Source organism: Lithobates pipiens, unplaced genomic scaffold, assembly GCF_037356315.1.
Source record: "Lithobates pipiens isolate NorthernLeopardFrog02 unplaced genomic scaffold, aLitPip1_a1.2 Scaffold_8, whole genome shotgun sequence".
In the NCBI taxonomy this organism is placed as follows: domain Eukaryota; kingdom Metazoa; phylum Chordata; class Amphibia; order Anura; family Ranidae; genus Lithobates; species Lithobates pipiens.
The window spans coordinates 232,971,040-232,990,934 of NW_027507903.1; the positions used below are offsets into that span (position 1 = coordinate 232,971,040).

General features: G+C 39.0%; 1 protein-coding gene across 23 annotated transcripts in view; it reads right to left on the bottom strand.

Annotated features, from left to right (window-relative positions):
• The window catches only part of NAV3 (neuron navigator 3), an 873,011-nt gene that overhangs the window by 261,110 nt on the left and 592,006 nt on the right, over positions 1-19,895 (bottom strand). For 20 of the 23 annotated variants that reach the window (XM_077474065.1, XM_077474072.1, XM_077474067.1 and 17 more), the window contains 2 exons: positions 16,721-16,904; positions 11,401-11,469 (listed from right to left, as the gene is read on the bottom strand). In XM_077474065.1, coding sequence (XP_077330191.1) covers positions 11,401-11,469; positions 16,721-16,904 — 253 coding nt within the window. Of the gene's footprint in view, positions 1-1,448; positions 1,550-11,400; positions 11,470-16,720; positions 16,905-19,895 lie in introns of those variants that run through there. The other 3 variants (XM_077474059.1, XM_077474074.1, XM_077474070.1) reach the window with 2 other exon arrangements.

Consider the following 19,895-nt stretch of genomic DNA (forward strand, 5'->3'; position numbering starts at 1 on the left):
GGTGCGCACTGGACACCCAGCACATAGCACAATGGCATCAAAGGTGTCTAGTGCATCCCGTCACCTAAGTATAGAGTTAGGACTGCAGATAACAATGGGGTGCCTTGTCGTGGCCTCCTCATATTACGCATGTAAATGCAAGATATTTTGTCCAGTATCATTGATGTTGAAACATCAGTACCATATGAGAACACTCTAAATATTTTCCACTATATTTATTATTCTTTTTTTTTTTTAACCAGTGCAAACCACAAAATATGTTTATGTCAAATTGATGTGAATCAAGATACAATATTGTCCTAAAATACATTTTTAAAGAGAATAAGGGCAGACAGTGTACTTAAAAATGCTAGCATACACTGCTTTGTTTATATATATATATATATATATATATATATATGTATATATATATATATATGTATAATATAAATAGATTTAGTTTGACCACAAAGTCTGTTTCGAATACTGATGCACGGATACAATTTCTATACTGCAATCTTTAATACTAAGAGCTCAGCAGTTTAAATGCAGATGTAATCAGAGACACGTACTGTTTTGGAAAGTTAAATGAAATGACAGCACTGCAGCTTATGTAATTTGTGCCTTGGATCAAATGTGAGCAGCTGAGCTACCTTTCCCCAAAGCAAAGTATTATCTAAGCAAACCCTTTCTTCAGGGAATGCAAGCCAAAAATAAACATCATCTCCAGCCACAAGACTTCTGTTCCCCACAATGGCCTTGACCTACACCAACACTTTAGATCAGACCATAAATTAAAGAGTTGTTAGATCAATGACATCATTACTTGCCAAAACACTGTGGGAAAGCTCTGCTGTAATGGAAAAGTAAATCTTTAACTAGGAACAAATTACGAATAAAAGCAGTACAATGTAACGGCATAGAACTTTTACTGCTGATCTGATTATTTCCAATGTGTAATTGATCAAATCAATTCCCACAAAGACAAAATGGAAATAGATTTTTGTGATAAATACACACTAAAATCATTGTGAAAAACCAAGAAACAATACTAAAATAAGATAAAAATGGTAAAAACGAAATCACAAATGCACGCACACAATTGGTTTTGGGTCTATCCAGTTACTCACTAGCTCTATGAAATACTGCAAGGGTATTTACCTCCCACTGTTCCCTGGGCCAGAAAAATCCCACTTAATGGAGCAGCTGCATCCTATCATCAGTGCTGTCATGACTACTTATTTAAATGGAAGACCCAGTATAGGAAATCCTTCCACCAGGGTCCCATGTATGCATAAATGACCAGAGAGAGAATTCAACCATCTCATTAAGTAAGATAACCACAACTATATGTGTCAAGGAAAACAGGGGGGGGGGGGGGGATGATGATGTCCCCATGCAGTACAAGTTTAACAACTAAACCATACTATTGTTTTAAACAAAGCAACTAAAATATGTTCATGTTTTACCTGTTAAATATAGGATAAGCAGCCTTGTATAACTGTCCCTCTGTTCAGCTGGTCAGTGTTAGACTTAATGATTGACTGTTGGTATGCATTCACATCTGCTTCAATCAGTTGTGCAAATGAATGGGGTCACTGTTACAGTTAATAATAAACCAAGACTGTTTCACTTAACATGGAAATGTTCAGTGTAAGACATTAAACTTTGGGTTGCATATACTGTAGGTGTGTACAGGTGTTTAATAAAAGCATATTAGGAAATGCTAACCTCTTTATTTTGATCCAGATGTTAGCCTTGGAATATATTTGAACACAAATTCAATAAAAAAAAAAAAAAAAATCTGATGGAGGCTGTTTTTCATTTATAAAATGCCTAACCCATATATAAAGCATACCGATAAGTTAAAAATGACCACACACAGATAGACCTGAACTCAATAAAAACAACTTGGAAAATTGGAAAATGGTTCCCACCTTGCAACAATAAAAGGTTCTGCAATAACCAAGTTCTACTTATATGTTATAGTATGTTTCAGACATAATGATAACACCATGGAGTAAGCTGTAAAGTGGCTGTGTGCTGATAGCAGCTGCTGCATCCGACGTGTCGAATCCCCACTAAAATGGGTGGCAGAGTGGGGAGCAAGCTGGAAAACCACAAATCACTTCTGCATTAACTGCCAGAAGTAAACATAGTGATCACATGATCATCGCTTAACTTTGGAAATGGGAGAACCTTGCAGAGGACTGACTTGTCCTCTGCACTGGACTCAAGGTGGCCACTTTTGGGAAGCCTGCCCCCCCCCCCAAGTTCAATGGCACAAATATTGCTCTGGTGGATTTGACAGAAGGGCTGGAGCGTTCAGCATGCCGATTTCAAATTCCAGTGGCACAACTTCCTGATCTATCCATGAGTTACTTGGAGGGGGTGGAGGGTGGTTTTGCTGCCAGATGTTGTTAGTTCTACCAGAGAGAGAGCCACTACAGCAGTCATAGTTGTCGGCTTGTAAATTCTATATGATGAAACTACCTCCATGGTGATAACATTTTTATGAAAAATCATCAAGAGGGCAAGGTTATTCCTTAATATGCAGTGACCATACTGGAGTTATTGAATTGCTTAGAAATAAAAGATGGCCCCATCTGTGTAATCTTACCCAATCCTTATTAAGTTATATATGATCAATTGGTTTCTGGTTGGGACTGACCTGTCACAAAGATCCCTGAAGGACTGAATGAGAATCGCAAATGTAGTGAAATGTGCTGCAAACCTCCAAAAGGCTATAAAACATAATTAAGATGGAGAGACTTGGGTGACAGTGGCAATGGGATATGAGGCAACTCCGTGTTTGAGAATGCTAATGAAGAACTGAAAGAGTCCCTGACTTTCAGTAGACAGGAAACCACCCAGTCACTGCATGGGAATACTTCCCTTCAGAGGAGCCACAACATTGGAGCTGTTGGCGTAGTGGCCATCTTTGGTCATTTCATTAATTGTAGGTGAAAAAGGGTTATGCCTCAAAAATACTCACCTTCAAAACAGAAAAATCATAGAATAGGTGGACATCTAGTCCCCAACTTGGAGTTAAGTGGCTGCTTCTTGCCTGGTAATGATGGCTGTCATAAATGACAGATCAGCATGCTGTGTGACTGATGCTGATCTGAGGTTATGGCTACAATCGGGGGTTGATTTAGGCCCAGTTCACACTGGTGCGACAATCGCTCTGACTTTGAGAGCACAAGTCACGTAACATGTAAAAATGAATGGTTTCCTATGAGGGCTGTCTTAACTGGTTTGACTTGTGTCAGTCCAACTTTTAAAAAGGTTCCTGCACTACTTTGGTGCAACTTGGGTCCGATTTCAGCAGATTGAATTTAATTGAAGTCGCATCCAAGTTGGATCAGCATCTTAACTGAACCATCTTGTGACATGCAACTTGGGCTTACAGGCTGTGGGGTTTATTTACTAAAGGCAAATCCCCTTTGCACTGCTAGTGCACTACAAGTGCACTTGGAAATGCAGTTGCTGTAGATCTGAGGGGGACATGCAAGAAAAAAAAAACAGCATTTTTGTTAGTATATGATTGGATGATAAAATCAGCAGAGCTTCTCCTGATTTCACATCTTACCCTCAGAGCTAAAGTGACTGCACTTCCAAGTGCACTTGTAGTGCAAAGTGGATTTGCCTTTAGTAAATCAACCCAATTTTATCAATGCAAAATGTATTGGAACAATAATGGTGGGGGGTCCCACCCAAAATCCATACCAGACCCTTATACGAGCATGCAGCCTGGAAGGTTGGGAAAGGGGGGGCAAGCATCCCCCCTCCTGAACCATACCAGGCCATATGCCCTCAACATGGGGGGTGGGTGCTTTGGGGCAGGGGGGTTTGCCTCCCCACGCCAAAGCACCTTGTGGGAAAGAGGACAAGGGCCTCTTCCCCACAACCCTGTAGTATAGTGTAATAAAAACATGAGATGGTTTTTGATAAGTCTTTTATTAAAAATGACTAATGTCCCCCGTGGTAGCTTCAATGTCAATCACAATGTCTTCCACCGCCACGGCCGCTAACACTCTGAGAAAAGAAACGCTCCTCCTCTGATGCTGGCTCCTGCCATTCTGTCAGCTCCGGTGTCTGACAGTTCTTATATAACTATGGAGCATGGCCATTAGGTGACGTCAACCAGAGACCCCACCCCCCGCCCCAGGCATGATGGGTCTGTAGTGTAAGAAAGCGGTGGAGTCTGGTGGATGACGTCACAAGATGGTCATGTCCCAAAGTTATATAAGAATCGTCAGACACTGGAGCTAATAGAATGGAGCCTTTGTCGGAGGGACTTTTTTTTCTTTCAGCGGGTCAGCAGCGGCGGAAGACATTTTGATTGATGGGGCTACCATGGGGACATTAGCCATTTTTAATAAAGGACTTGTCAAAAACCGTCTCATGTTTTTATTACACTACCCTTTTTTTGGGGGGGGGGGGGGGGTGAAAGGGTATGGGTACTATGTACCCCATACTCATTCACATAGGGGGGCCGGGATCTGGGGGCCCCCTTGTTAAAGGGGGCTTCCAGATTCCAATAAGCCCCCTGCCTGCAGACCCCATAACCACAGCCCAGGGTTTTGAGAAGAGGCCCTTGCCTCCATCAACATGGGGACAAGGTGCTTTGGGGTGTCTTCCCAAAAGCACCCACCCCCCATGTTGAGGGCATATGGTATGGTATGGTTCAGGAGGGGGAGTGCTTGCTCCCCTCCCTTTTCCTGGCATGCCCAGTATGGTTTTTTAGGTGGGACCCCAAGCCTTCTTTTTAATTTTGGCAGGGGGTTCCCCTCAAAATATATACCAGACCGAAGGGACCCCACGCTGTTTTTTTTTCTTTTGGCGTGGGGTTCCCCTTCAAGATCCATACAAAAGGTCCTGGTTTGGATTTGATGGGGGGCCCTACTCCCCTTTGTTTGTTTTTTCATAAATTTGGTGTGAGGTTTCATTTATACCAAAACCAAAGGAATTGTTTTCATTGGTCAAAGGATAAGTCACACTCATCTCATAATTGGATCCATTCATTAAGGTCGCATGAAGTCAAACCGAAGTCGCAGGGCAAAGTGGGATCAAAAGTCGTGCAACTTTCCTGTCAGAATAATGTGAACTGGGCCTTACTAAAACTAGAGAGTGCAAAATCTGGTGCAGTTCTGCATAGAAACCAATCAACTTCCATTTTTTTTTGTCAAAGCTTAATTAAACAAGCCGAAGCTAGAAGCTGATTGGCTACCATGTACAGCTAAAATATAAATACAGAAAAAATCAGCGCAGTACAACCCCTTTACGAAAAGCTGCTGAACACCAAGGATCAATTACCAAATCCCAAAATACAATATATCAAACAGATGGTACAGCGCTCTAACTAAAATAAAATGATTACTAACATATTAAAATTAATAAAAAGTCCAAAGATAGCTTTTGAGTCAAAAAGTCCACGTGAGGAATCTTCAGTGGTATACAGTCAGTTCATGCATAAAGTGACTTAGTGCCAAGGGGGGGACCACCACCAATGGTAAAATTGGCTGCTCACCTCATCGTATGGACCCTTTAAATTACAGAGGGTCGTATGCACTTAAATATCAACTCATCCAATCGCTGTACTCCTCTCCGACAATATCCGACCGATTCACAAACGAAAACACAGCTTTCTCCCATTCAGAGTCAAATGAACTGACACGTTCGTGGAATACCCACACTGGATCGGTATATAGCAGTATTCACAATCCCTCAGACCATGTGGATAGAAAGACAGGCCATAGTGCTCTCCATAGAAAAACGTTTTAATGATGAATATACATAAAAAACACACTTACAATAACGAAGCTTCATACGATCTTTAAAATGATCAATGACCGCGGGTGACGTCACGTGATCTCCGTCCGTACGTTACGTCCCTATGGGCGGGACTTCATCAGCGGACACGGACATCCGTGTCCGCTGATGAAGTCCCGCCCATAGGGACGTAACGTACGGACGGAGATCACGTGACGTCACCCGCGGTCATTGATCATTTTAAAGATCGTATGAAGCTTCGTTATTGTAAGTGTGTTTTTTATGTATATTCATCATTAAAACGTTTTTCTATGGAGAGCACTATGGCCTGTCTTTCTATCCACATGGTCTGAGGAATTGTGAATACTGCTATATACCGATCCAGTGTGGGTATTCCACGAACGTGTCAGTTCATTTGACTCTGAATGGGAGAAAGCTGTGTTTTCGTTTGTGAATCGGTCGGATATTGTCGGAGAGGAGTACAGCGATTGGATGAGTTGATATTTAAGTGCATACGACCCTCTGTAATTTAAAGGGTCCATACGATGAGGTGAGCAGCCAATTTTACCATTGGTGGTGGTCCCCCCCTTGGCACTAAGTCACTTTATGCATGAACTGACTGTATACCACTGAAGATTCCTCACGTGGACTTTTTGACTCAAAAGCTATCTTTGGGCTTTTTATTAATTTTAATATGTTAGTAATCATTTTATTTTAGTTAGAGCGCTGTACCATCTGTTTGATACCATGTACAGCTGCACCAGATTTTGCAATTTTAGTAAATCAAATCCTATGCCTTTCACCAATAACATAATTATATACAAACAACAATATATACATCAACAAAATCATATTTATAATAACGGAGGCTTGCAACGCATAACACAGTGCAAAAATATATATCGAGTTGGGTATGTTTTACTGAAGACAAAAGGGATGTTCACTTTTCAAACACAATTTTTCCTTAGCTTAACAAACGAGGCAAAGCTTTGCAGACTTCCATTTTCCAATCCTGTGCAAGCAAAATTATTTCTATTTTTGTTATTTTCCTTACATGTGAGTACTTTACTATTATTAAATCAACTCCAGAGAATCAAAAAATATGCATTTCATTAATAAACATTGCACAAGCTACCTCCATTTAGGCTTACTCATCTTTTAATGCAGATGAAGTTATTATAATTAACATAATTAGCAGTAATGTTTATAATTACATTAATGGTACACTTGAGTAACCACATAATTTAACCACACAGCATGGCCAATGTTATACTGTTACTTTAAAAAAAAAAAAAAAGCAATACAAAGAATAGACAGTATAGCATGTTATCATATATACATATGAATTATAGAGCTATGCTTCAGTGCTATTTTGTTTGAAATGGATGCATGAACATATTGCAAGAATAACACATAATAAATGTCTCAGGGAAATTCTGAAACAGAGCTGGAGATATGCTAAATGTTTGTTTTTCTACACTTTATTTAAAATAATTTTTTTGTCCCACCATTTCACCTACAGTTACAAATATAGCCAGGAACGGCATATGGACCTGCAACAATACAGCGATAACAACTACAGCAACATACAACTGTTCCAGAAAAAGAAATATCTTAAGCTAAGTTCACACATATGTGAATTGGATGTGTGTTAAATCGCATCCAATTCGCATGACAAGTGAAAGAGCATTGCTTTCTATTGTGCCTGTTCACATATGTCCAGTGCAGGATTCAGTGCAAATTGAAAAAAGAGTTCTGTCAGTTTTCTGAGCAGTGCGATCCAGCATAGGTACAAATTCAGGCCCATTGACTTCTATGGGAACACTTCTGAATCACACATGTCATTCAGTTGTGAACAGTATAAAATCCTGACCTGATCCTGATGCAAACCTGACCGGATCCTAAACAAAAAACTGACCTGAAACCCAGATCAACTACTTTATCAATTAGCTGTGAAAACAGAGCTTCAATTTGCACCGCACATGTGTGAACCCAGCCTTTGAGCACATGTGAAGTCCCTATCATTTTTTTAAAGAAAAATAAACAGGACCTTAGTACTCCAAAAAAAAAAAAATTGCTTTCAACTTTCCTTTATAGATTCCATCTCTGATTGTTCTTAGTTTTTTTGGAACGGATACATCTTTGTGATTAATAGCATTGCATGTTAGATACAGTAACCAAAATGTTCTCAGTGTGATGTTACTCTGTTCCTCTGAATTTAGCAAACCACTGCTTTGTCATTCTGTGACAAATAATTGCATGTAACCCAATACCAACTAATCATAATCTGGTAAGATTAAAAGAGTAACAAAAAGAACTGGTGAATATCACAGGGTGAAAACCAGGTCAACGTCAATTGGTATATAGACATAAGTTGAACAAGGCAATTTATAGATGTTTTCAGTATAAATTTAAAGGTGGCACAAAAGGTGGTTACGATTACATTCTGTCCAGAGGACACAACAGGATGTAATAGAGTATCTCTCCAAAATTAGTGAAATTCCCTTTTAGACAGTTTTTCCATATTGAAACAAATATCCCATTTTCAAAACTTTCCTTCTATTTCTGTTCCAGTGATAACTGTAAAATGGTGCATTTCTCATCACTTCCTGTCTCTGTGACAATAATCACAAGGACAAAATGAGAGTGTAAATTTCCCATTGCTGGGTTAGAGATGGCAATATAACATGGCAGAGGTTCCAATCCCTACCTTCTCCCTATTGAAAAATAATGGCTTTGGCCTTACCTGCATTACATTTTGGGGTTACACACTGGGGGTTCAGCCCTCATTTGGGGTTACAGGTTGGGGGTTCAGCCCTCATTTCCTCCTATGGATTTCATCCCTCTGTACTTGCCCCCAAGATTATTTTAAATACTCTGGATGCAGGTCTGACTCAGTTCCTGTAGCCCACAGCATGAGACAGGGCTGCACCCTCTTCCTTATATTACTCGCCCTTTCCATCGTACGCCTAGCCAAACTGGTTCCTCTCTGGACATTACAGGTGTTAATTTAGTGGGCACAGCCCTAAGCTTATTATGTTTGCCAGCGACATCCTCCTTTTCAATACTTCTCCCCAAATGCCCACCTTATACTTACTGCGAATCCTTGACTAGTTTGCTACAATCTCCGTTCTGAAGGTCAACCAAGCCAAGTCAAAGGTTCTCAGTTTGACTCTTACTCCACAAGAATTAGGATCCCTACAAACATTGTTCCCTTTCCTCTGGTCCACTGATTCCATCCCATACTTGGGCATTTGCCTTATGGCCACTTACATTTCTTTACTTCAGGCTAACTACCCCTCCATGCTGTAAAACTTACCTCTCTGATGGCTCAATGGTAGCCCTTATGTATTTTGTGGTTGGGTAAAATCACTGCATTTAAAATTATCCTGTTCCCCAAAATTCTTTACCTTTTCCGCATGCTACCTGTTAATGTAACCTTGCATTATCTGCGTATATTTCAGTTTATCTGGGGGAAAGGTTTGCCCAAGGCTCCCTGAGCCCAACATTTATTTGTATAAAATGCAGTCTGAGACTCTCCCACCTGATCATGTATTATAGAGTATATGTATAAGAGTATCTGACTTTTCTGATCTATATACTTGTTCCAGGTTAAATCTAGCTCGCCATAAACTTTACAAAATTCTTTCAGTAGGTGGCCCTGTCAGCTACCTATCCCCAGACATCCTTTGATTGAAAAATTAGTTAAGCAGGGAATTGTTGGGAGAAAAGCAGTTGCATTCAGGCTGCTGTAAGAGCTATATGGGTACTTTGACAAGCAGCGGGGCTCTCTTTTAACCTCCCTGGTGGTTTTCCCGAGTTTGGCTCGGGGTTATATTTCAGTATCATTAGCGGTAACCCCGAGCCTCACTCGGGATTGCATTACAGGATCCTGGTCGGTATACTCATACTCAGTATTTCCCCAGGATCCTGCAATGTCCTCCTCTGTCCTCCACCCAAAGCCTCTGTGTGCTGGGCTCCGTTCCCTGTGAGCTTCGCGACGCACGGGGGCATGGCCGGCGCCAAATTCAAAAAATTTAAAAATCATAATACATACAGTACACTGTAATTTTACAGATTATATTACTGTATGAAATCATTTCACGTCCCTTGTGTCCCTAATGCTTTGTCCTATGCCCTGCATGCAGTTTTATATGATATATACTGTTCTTTCTGTCTGGAAACTGGAGATTGTCCATAGCAACCAAAAAGTGTCCCTTTACATCAAAAGTGGTTTTAGACCAGATAGAAAACAGAGATAGTAAATTAGAACACTTGCAGAATTAAGCGATAGGGAAATTCATTTTATTATTATTATTATATTATTATATTTTATAATTATTTATATTTATTATATTTATTATATTTATTATTATTATTATTTATATTTATTAGATTATAATTTATGATTTTGTGTTTCAAAATTTATCATACCCAGGATGTCTTCTAGACTCTTGTTTGGATAAGAATTATAGGCCTACAATATAAAATGCTAAATTTCTATGAAAAATAATTGTACGGCTTTGAGACGCAAAAATCTGGCATAATCATGCCACTAGGGAGGTTAAAATACAATAGGCACTGTGGGAGATTCTTTCATCCTCAGTTAATAGCATGGATGACGGAATCAGACTGCAGACTAAACGGAAAAAAAAAGCTATCACTGTATGGTCAGCAAAAATAGTCATAATAGCTAGAGAACTTCAGAAGGAAGCAATAAAAAGCAAAAAGCACCCCCTTTTTTCTCTGGAAGGTTTATTTTAAACTGCTAAGTTCAGGTAATATACGCATAATGTCTAAGAATTTATTTTTAATGAAAGTGGTCAAAGAAAATGGGGTGACACCTAGAGATTGTGAATACAGGTTCCCTGCATTTATTTTCTGTTAATAGAAAATGTTTGCATTGGGTTGTTACTAGTTTTTTTTTTTTTTTCTGATAATAATCTCTACACATACAGTTTAGAGTGGAAAATGCAAACATTTGTGGACTGTCAATGAAGTATACACCTCCCAAACGCCAGTGTCCTTTGCCACTTGCCGACCCCTAGACCACTAATATCGGTCAGATTTGGTAGTCATCATGGCAAAGCATGTTTTCAGTTAAGTCACCCGCTCAAGAAGGATTGGTCTCAGGTGACCCAGATAAGTAATTTTAATTTTTTATTTGTTATTTTTTAATTTTTAACTTTGACTCTAACAGTTTTAATTGTTAGCTGATGGATCTCTAGACAACTAACTTAATGAATAACCATGGAACACCTGACTGCTATTATATTTCAGGCCCCTAATAATTAAACACCACTGGATTAAAATACATGGACACTGCAACTAAAAAACATATATGTTTTAAGAGTATGTTAATTACAATTAACTTTTTTCAATTATTGTCTAAAAAAAACTCTACTCTATTGGATGATATACTATAAAGGCCTCTGTAGAGTCTGTTAAGAATACTGTTCTCCACACTTTGCAAAACACTATTATTTTACAAAAGGCTGTCTGGCAGCCCAATTTGTTGGTATAAATATATTTGGGGAAGCATTATGGATTGCTTAATGTCTGGTTAGATCTACATAATAGGAAATCAGTGAGCATGACTTCAGTTGTGTATCTCTAGCACACAATAAATTAGAGTTGTCGACTGACCTAGTAGTCTTTTTTTGACATGTTGCAATCCCACTGTGATTAGTCTGAGTTGCATATCTGGCTGCCAGACTGTGTGAGAAGAAACAGAACAATTAAATAAAAGCATTTTCAACAGCATGCAGCAAAACACACATCACACTATGCAAATGGATGAACACACTATTACAGGTACACAGTGGTAATTTAGCGATGCAATGTATATTATAAATATAGTCAGGTATGATGGATTGACAATGAAATATAAATGATCTAAAGTTAATCAATTGCTTACCAGCAAAATAAATATAATATGATGTTCAAAAGTCACAGTTTAAAATGAAATACTATGAGAAATACTATGATAAATGAGCATGGTGTTGCTGATTTCACTAAAATGGGTGAGGAATGAAAAGGTTTGCTCGTTTTTTTTTAATAGTTTCCCCCTAAATATACTACAAAAAAGTTTAGCTTTTGCCCCAAATTGTCTTCTGTAATTGAAGTTTAGAAAAAGTTTTATTTTGTAAAATATCATATCCTACATAAGTCACCTATAAGCTATCTTCTTTGTAGCAAAGGGGGGAGCCCCTCCATCCTAAAAATCTGTTGCGTTTTTCAGGCCCCAGTCTGCAACTCTACTTTATAACCAGCAATGTTGGTTTTGAGGATGAACCATTTAAAAATAATAACAATGTTAACAACATCATTACTTAGTTATCCAGACATAGCTAAGGAGATACAAGGCCATAGTCAAGTCATAGACACAAAACCTCCTCAATAATGCCAAGTAATGCAGGCTGCTTAAGCTTCAAAGCTACCAGGGATCATGCATGCAAATAATTGCACATAAGAAAGCAGATTTATTTGATTTGTTTTACTAAATTTTCCCCAGAGCTTAATGAATGTGGTGAAGTTTAACTTTGCAAAGAAAACCCAATCACATGCAAGGAAAAAACAGCATTTTTGCTTGCCCTGAATTGGATGATGGAACATCAGCAGAGCTTTGACTCATTTACTAAGCTCTGGGGAAAATTCCCTTGCAAAGTGCAACTTACCTTTCAAAATGACCCGCCTATTTGCCTTCATTAAATCAATGTGAATAAATCTGCTTTCCGTTTATGCAATTTTATTGTTTATTATGTGCATACTGTACATGATCCCTAGTGACAATAACATTAAGCTTAAGCAGTCTGCATTACTGTCTTTATTAAGTCAACCACATTGTAATTAAGTAATATTAGCTGGGCAATATATGCAACTGTACAGCTCTCTAGGGTAACTTTATTTAAGAACATTTCCTTTATCAATAACATATTGTCATTAATAGTAAATTATTTGATACATGTATATTACTTTTAATGCAAACATGTCTATACTTTGTACTTTTGATAAATGTTCTTATGCCACGTACACACGAGCGAATTGTCCGGCGTACTTAGTCCGGCAAACAATCCGGTGGATAGTCCGGCGGACTTTCTCCCGAACGGACTTGGCCACACATGGACACACAAAGTCTGGCGTTTGCTAGCGCGATGACGTACAGCACGTATGACGGGACTAGAAAAAGGAAGTTTAATAGCCAGTAGCCAATAGCTTCCTTTTTCGTACTTGCTTCTGAGCATGCGTCATTCTTAGTCCGCCGGACTAGCATACTGACGAAACGTATTGTCCGCTGAAACCCAAGTCCGGTGGAAAGATTGGACTGCAAAAATACTTTCTAAGTCTGCCGGACTTTACGCTGGAAAAGTCTGCTGAACCCCACACGCGATCGAATTGTCAGGTGAAATGCATTTCGGCGGACTAAGTACGCCGGACAATTTGATCGTGTGTACGCGGCATTAGAGTAATTACGAGGAATTACGAGGTAAACAGAGATGCCATCTATCAGGAATGAAGCATATTTTATCTGTTCAACCACAATATAAGAAAGCCAATGCATGCACAACCAGCACTGTTCGTGGCTGCTGGTTTGCATTAAAATACTTAGTGCAAAAAAAGGCTGAATCTTTAAATGCTTTATCTAAACTAAAGACTTAAAGCATTCCTATCATTGCTTCACAGAAAAAAAAGAGAACACACATTTAAACAGATCCATTCAATAAACCAGTGCAAAGTGGAAAGTACATACTGAAGTACTTACAGCAACCAATTCAAATCTGTGTTTTCTAATTTATTATGAACAAAGTAAAATCTGAATGGTTGCTATGGGTTGCTCTTGGACTTTGGATATCTGCATTTGTTCGAAAGAGAATGTATATAATTCAAAGATCATATAAAATTATGATAAAAAAATAATAAAACATTTTTCAAAACACTTTTCAAAACAGGCTTCAATACAGGTGTCACATGGTGCATTATTTTGTAGTTTTTAATATGACTCTTGCTATGCATACTAATATAAACCCACAAGCAATATTGTCCCCCAAAAAACAGGAAAAAATAGAACATGTTGAGGGAACTTCTCTCCATAATCCCAGGCTCCTATTGATCTAAAACAAGGGGCATGAAAATGCAGCTCAAACAGTGCATTCACTTGTTTTGTAGGTGACAACATCATCTTAGTTTGTTATTACTGCAGTAACAAATGCAGTAACAAATGGCATGGCTATCTGAAAATACATTGTACAGCCTGTTGTTAATTTGTGAGTCAATGAAATGCAAGTCTTCCTACAATATTGTATTTAGGCTGCAAATTACTTGAAGGGAGGAAGGGACTCAACACTAAAAGGCTTTTGTAGTCAAATTATTTATGCACATGAACACAACAAGTCCATTTCAAATTTAAAAGTGCATTGTTATAGAAGGTGAAGGTCTAATTAAAATTGAAGTTGTAAACCATAACAACATTTGGAACTAATTTTCAAAATATAACTCCTGAAATATACCAGATACAAAGGAACTTAGTTCATAGTTATTGAGGTAAACATTTTTGTCTTCACCAACATTTTCAAGGAGGGTCCTGCTTGGCAGCAATATGGCCCATAGTTCAAATCCCAATCAGGACACTATCTCCCTCTGCTTGTGTGGGTTTTCTTTGGGTATAATGTACTAGCTTCCTCCCACAATCCAAAGACATGCTGGTAGGATAAATGACTTTGGTCTATATTGTCCCCAAGTATGTTTGTATGTGAGATAGGGACCTTAGATGGTAAGCTCCTTGAAGGCATGGACTGATGTAAATGTAGAATATGTAAAGCACTGCATAAATTGATGGGTCTACATCAGGGGTGCCCAACCAGTGGCCCGCGGAGCCCTCTGATGTGGCCCGTGACCTCCTGTTCTGGGATGGTGGGTTGGCAAGCCCAGATTGCAGGTTGTCTACCCACCATGCCAGAGCATCAGTGTTGTGAATGAAGCCAGCGGTAGAGGAAGCAAGCAGCTGTGGAGCAGAGCTGCATAAGCCAATGCTTCCTGTATAGCACTGGCTCCTGCCATAGGTGGAGTGATATCAAATGCACTCTGCCTGGGAAAGCAAGTTTATTACTAAAATCACAGTTTATATATGGACATATCCATTCTGCAGCAGTTACTGGGCTGCTTTTAAATTGATTTGCAGGTGCAGTGCAGTGCAGTGCACCTGCAACTTACCTGCACTGAGCCATAGACTTCTCGTCTTACCTGTGGGATTGTACACTTTCAGAAAGAAATTCTATGGCAAAGTACAGCTAACCTGAAGGAAAGCCACAGGTGCAGGTAGACCACAGACCATCAGTGTAAAAGTAGCCTTAGGCCCTTTTAACATGATCTGTCTGACCCAATCTGACCCTCCATTCATGGAGCAGCAGATGTAAACAGACTTGTGTCCATTTACACCTGCCTCCTTCCAATCCGATCTGCTAAAAAAAAGGAAAGTGGATCCATCCCCTTCCATTTGATCAGATGAGAGGGCCCATAGAGTAGAGTGGCCTGTGTCTACTTTGCATATGCAGAGTGGACGAAGAACTGTCATCTGCTCATTGTGGTCCGCGACTGGTTACTAAGTCGTTTAAGTGGTCCTCGCTCTTCGAAAGGTTGGGCACCCCTGGTCTACATAAATACCTGTAATAATAAATGAAACAAGCAAAATGACGTGTGCCTAAATGCACCACTCCAATCACAGGATCAGCACCTTAACATAAATAACATCTCACTTCTGAAAAGGTAATACGGTAGTAATCTAGAATCAGTAGACACTATGAGTTGATTTACTAAAACTGGAGAGTGTGAAATCTGGTCCAGCTGTGCATGGTAGCCAATCAGCTTCTAACTTCAGCTTGTTCAATTAAGCTTTGACAATAAAACCTGGAATCTGATTTCTATGCAGAGCTGCACCAGATTTTGCACTCTCTAGTTTTAGTAAATCAACCCCTATGTTGGGGCCTTCAAAGCAATCCCATTTTAGATAAATGCATTCAACACATCTATTGAAGCTTGTGGCTTCAAAACTTTCTGAGTCACAGACCTGGAGTTCAGACTTGCTGATCTGCATATATATTTCTAGTCAGTGACTAAAACAGGTGGGTTCACACCATTACGAATTGGATGCGGATTTTCAGCATCCAATTCGCAATAGCAGGAGATTTTGACTATGGAGCCGGATCACATATCTCCACTGTGGCTCCGATGCTAATTTGCTCAGGAGCCCTGTGCATATTTTGGTCCAGTTCCGGTCCAAATTCAGGCAAAAATTTAGGCTGAAATCAAACCTGAAATGGTGAACCAGGATGCACCAGACCCCTGCTGAAAGCCACATGCAGTGATGGTGTGAACCAGTCTTAAAGTCAGTGGCTCTAGTTCCTGGCATTTTCAGAATGAGGTCAGTAATGGCAAACACCTTGTTTCTTTAAGGAAAGGTGTGATTTAATGTGTCTATTCCTATCAAGTAAACAAAGAATATTGAACAAACTGTGAAGTGCTTTCAAACAATTATATTTGTGTTTTTTTTTATCACTTTTTTGTATCACTTTGATCACTTTGAGGACTTATACATATATAAAACTTAGCAGCGAGTCAAAAGCAATCAAATTTAGTTATTGTAGATGCCACAAGGACAACAAATTTACATTTATAGCTCATGAAAGTTTATTTCTGGGCATTTCCTATTCCATTTCTTTTTTTCATTTGCCATGTAATCCTTATTTCAGAATCTTCAAAATGCACACAATATGATATTACTCAAGTCCAGTCCCAACATCCAGAAAAATCATGCACATTCTAGTACTGTTGAATGTCAAGCAATTCTAGCCATAAGGAATGCACTTATTGGCAGAATTTTTAATCAAATAAAGGAAAAAGCTAAAAACAAATACATGCCAGGTAGAAAGAAGACATAGCTTGAGTTCATCTTTTAATAGTAGTGCCATACCTTGACTGCATATCTTGTTGCGTTTTGGGCTGACTGCCTTCGGCAGGAGGGGGGGAGTGAGACACGTGTTGCTGGAGCTCCACCAATGACTGATAATACTGCTGCTGTTGATGCTGTTGTTGCTTGAAACGTGATAGACTGAAAAACAGTCCTAAGATGGCTTTCAGATTTCCATTCTTTATTTCTGTGATTAAAAATAATACACCAAAATAAGTCAAATAACAATAAGTCAGTGCAGTTTACAACCATTTTGCACCTGTAATAATACCAGGAATTAGTCAACTCATTGTGCTTCTCCTCTTCCCTAAATGCTAAAAGTTATCTGAATCCAAAAAAACGATTTTGTTTTCATTTTAAATAAAGTGCAGTTTTCATTGCTGTCTATGCCACCAGTAGGGGACGGAAAGTGATGGGAAATCCAAAATGTCACAGTTGTCACCAAAACAAGAGGCAAGATCCTCAAATGGGTACACCTTTTCCTGTGACAACTAAAAGTAGATTTCCAATGCCCCTCTCCCCTATAGGAAACGTATATGCCCATCACGACTGTCCAACCAAATTCCCAAATATACATGATAGGTGGATAGTTCATTCTGATATCTTCAATCCATCATCTGTGGAGCAATGGCTTTAAATTTAGCTGGACATCCTCCCCCTCTGCAGTAGCCTGGCTCTGCCTGCTTTCCTCAGCACACGATAGACATCTAGGAGACGTTGTCACTTAAAAGTTCTTAAGCCCCATACACACTATCAGATTGTCTGCTGATTTTTTCCATCAGATTTACCAAAACCATATAATATGAGGTCAAACCTTAGGGGTTTCAATGTGTATGCAATCAGGCAGGCGCTTGTACTACATGGTTTTGGTAAACCTGAAGGAAAAAATCAGCAGACAATCTGATAGTGTGTATGGAGCTTTAGTCTACCATATTCCCAAATTTGTATTTAATCTGTAATATTAAAGTGGTATATTACTTTAACATGTCTTCCTATTTTGTACATTTTGTTTGAGGGAGTACTGTGTATGCTGTTAAATTTTCTCCCGTACTTGAATGTTGTACCCCTTCCTATTTTTCCCCACTTTTCCTTCTGCATCCCTTCCCTTTCCTTTTATTAGTTCAACAAAACTGTTCTTAATGTGAAAATGAATTTCCCTTTCCTTTTTTTTTTTTTTAAAGATGCTGTTTATTGAGTTTTAGATATAAAAATAGGCATAATATATAACAAGATAGTGAATGTAATTTCACAAAATGTTGTCCTTTAGAGATGTGGCAGCGGGATTAATAGCTATGGTTAAAACAATACAGCACAATAAATTACAAAGAAATGTAGGCAGTTAATAATGTAATCTACCAGTTTAACCATAGTGACCTAATAGTACGCATAGAACACTTCCATGGACCTCAAATTTTATTGAAATGCTTGAGGGAAACTGTAGGCATACGCAAGCTGGTGTCGGGGAAGAGCAGAATTAGAATGTGTAGAAGATTGTTTCCAGGTCGAAAGTATGGATTTTTTGCATAGAAATATAATAATCTCATGAATATCTTAGCATGTTAGACAATCTGGAGGTCCTTCATCACTCTCAATAAGCATACATTGGTACATTGTATATTAGAAAGACCTAACATCGATTAAAGAAACCTATTGACATGTGACCAGAATGCATGCACAAGTGGGCATATCCATAGTGCATGAAATAATCTGCCTTTCGGACCACAGGCATGAAAACAAAGTGAACAGTGTTTACGTTTCAACGTTTATTATTGTAGAGGAGAATAATGTATCTGATGATAAAGTTTGAGTTGGAAAGTCTATCTTTGGAGATTTCCTTTCACTTTAGAGAGATTTTATCTGCTTCCAGGACAGCAAATAATAGAAAACCTTGCCAATGGGACACAGAAAAATAAAAACAAAAACATAAATATAGAAAGGGTTTTAAAGCAAACCTGTCACTAGCTTCTCATAATGAATGATATATTCAAAAACTAGGACCACAAACAATTACAAATGTCAAGGCTACAAAAACATTACTGTTAATGTAGAATGTAGAATCTACAATAACTGGAAATATTTATTGGTATAGGTACTCAACAACTAAAGCAGAGTTGGCATTGTTATGTGAATGGAGGAGGGGCGTTAGAATACAGACAAATGGCTTCAGTACTGGCCTCATCTTTGGAGGAAATCACAGCAGTTGGCAGAAAATTCCTAACACAGTTAAAAATTACCACCAAAGAAAACTATTGAGGTTAGGGCTGGGTCAAGGGGACAGCGGGGGGGGGGGGGACTCATGTCTTACCCTGAGCCCTGGTATGACATGATTGGGGGGGGGGGGCATGTGGAGAGCTCCTGCCAGTGCTAATTTTGGCAGCAAATTTCAATTTAGTTTTAGTCTTAGGACTAAAATGTAATTTTAGTTTTAGTCCTATTTTAGTCTTCTGCAATTGTTTTAGTTTTAGTCCTATTTAGTCGACTAAATCCCCAGTACATTTTAGTCTACTAAAACAAATTTTAGTCATCTAAAATCGAATGGGTGTAATTAAATTGTAATGCATTAGTTAAAGAGGAGTTTCCCTTAAAAAAATAAATAAAAGTCAGCAGCTACAAATACAGCAGCTGCATAATCGGACACTTACCTGTCCCAGGGTCCAGCGATACAGGGGAATAAAGCCCCGCTCGTTCCCCCCTCCGCTCGGTGGCGCCGGCATTGTAACTGTGGGCACCTGGCTGTTGCTTCAAAGCGGGGCACCCACTGTGCATGCGCGAGCGGCGCCGCATGTCGTGATTGGCCACGCAGTCATCTGGGACCTGTCACATGTCCCAGATGACTGACAGGAAGGAGAGGGCAGAGCTGAGCCCTTCCTGCGCTGAGGGGAAGTGATGTCACCAGGCCAGGCACTGAAGGAGGCAGACTACGAGGGACCCCCTAGCTACAGGTATTTAGAGGTTTAAATGTAAAAAAAAAAAAAAAAATAATCCAAATATTTTTTTATTTATTTTTTTAGGAATTTTGATTAAACTTTTTTTTCTTTTTTTTTATGTGCAACACCACAGCATTTCTCTACAATTTCCAAACTCATTATATACTGCTGGAGTGAAAAATCTAATGTTATTATTTATGGTATTGAGGTAGGAACATGCACTACAGACCATTATTAATTTTGAAGTCAAA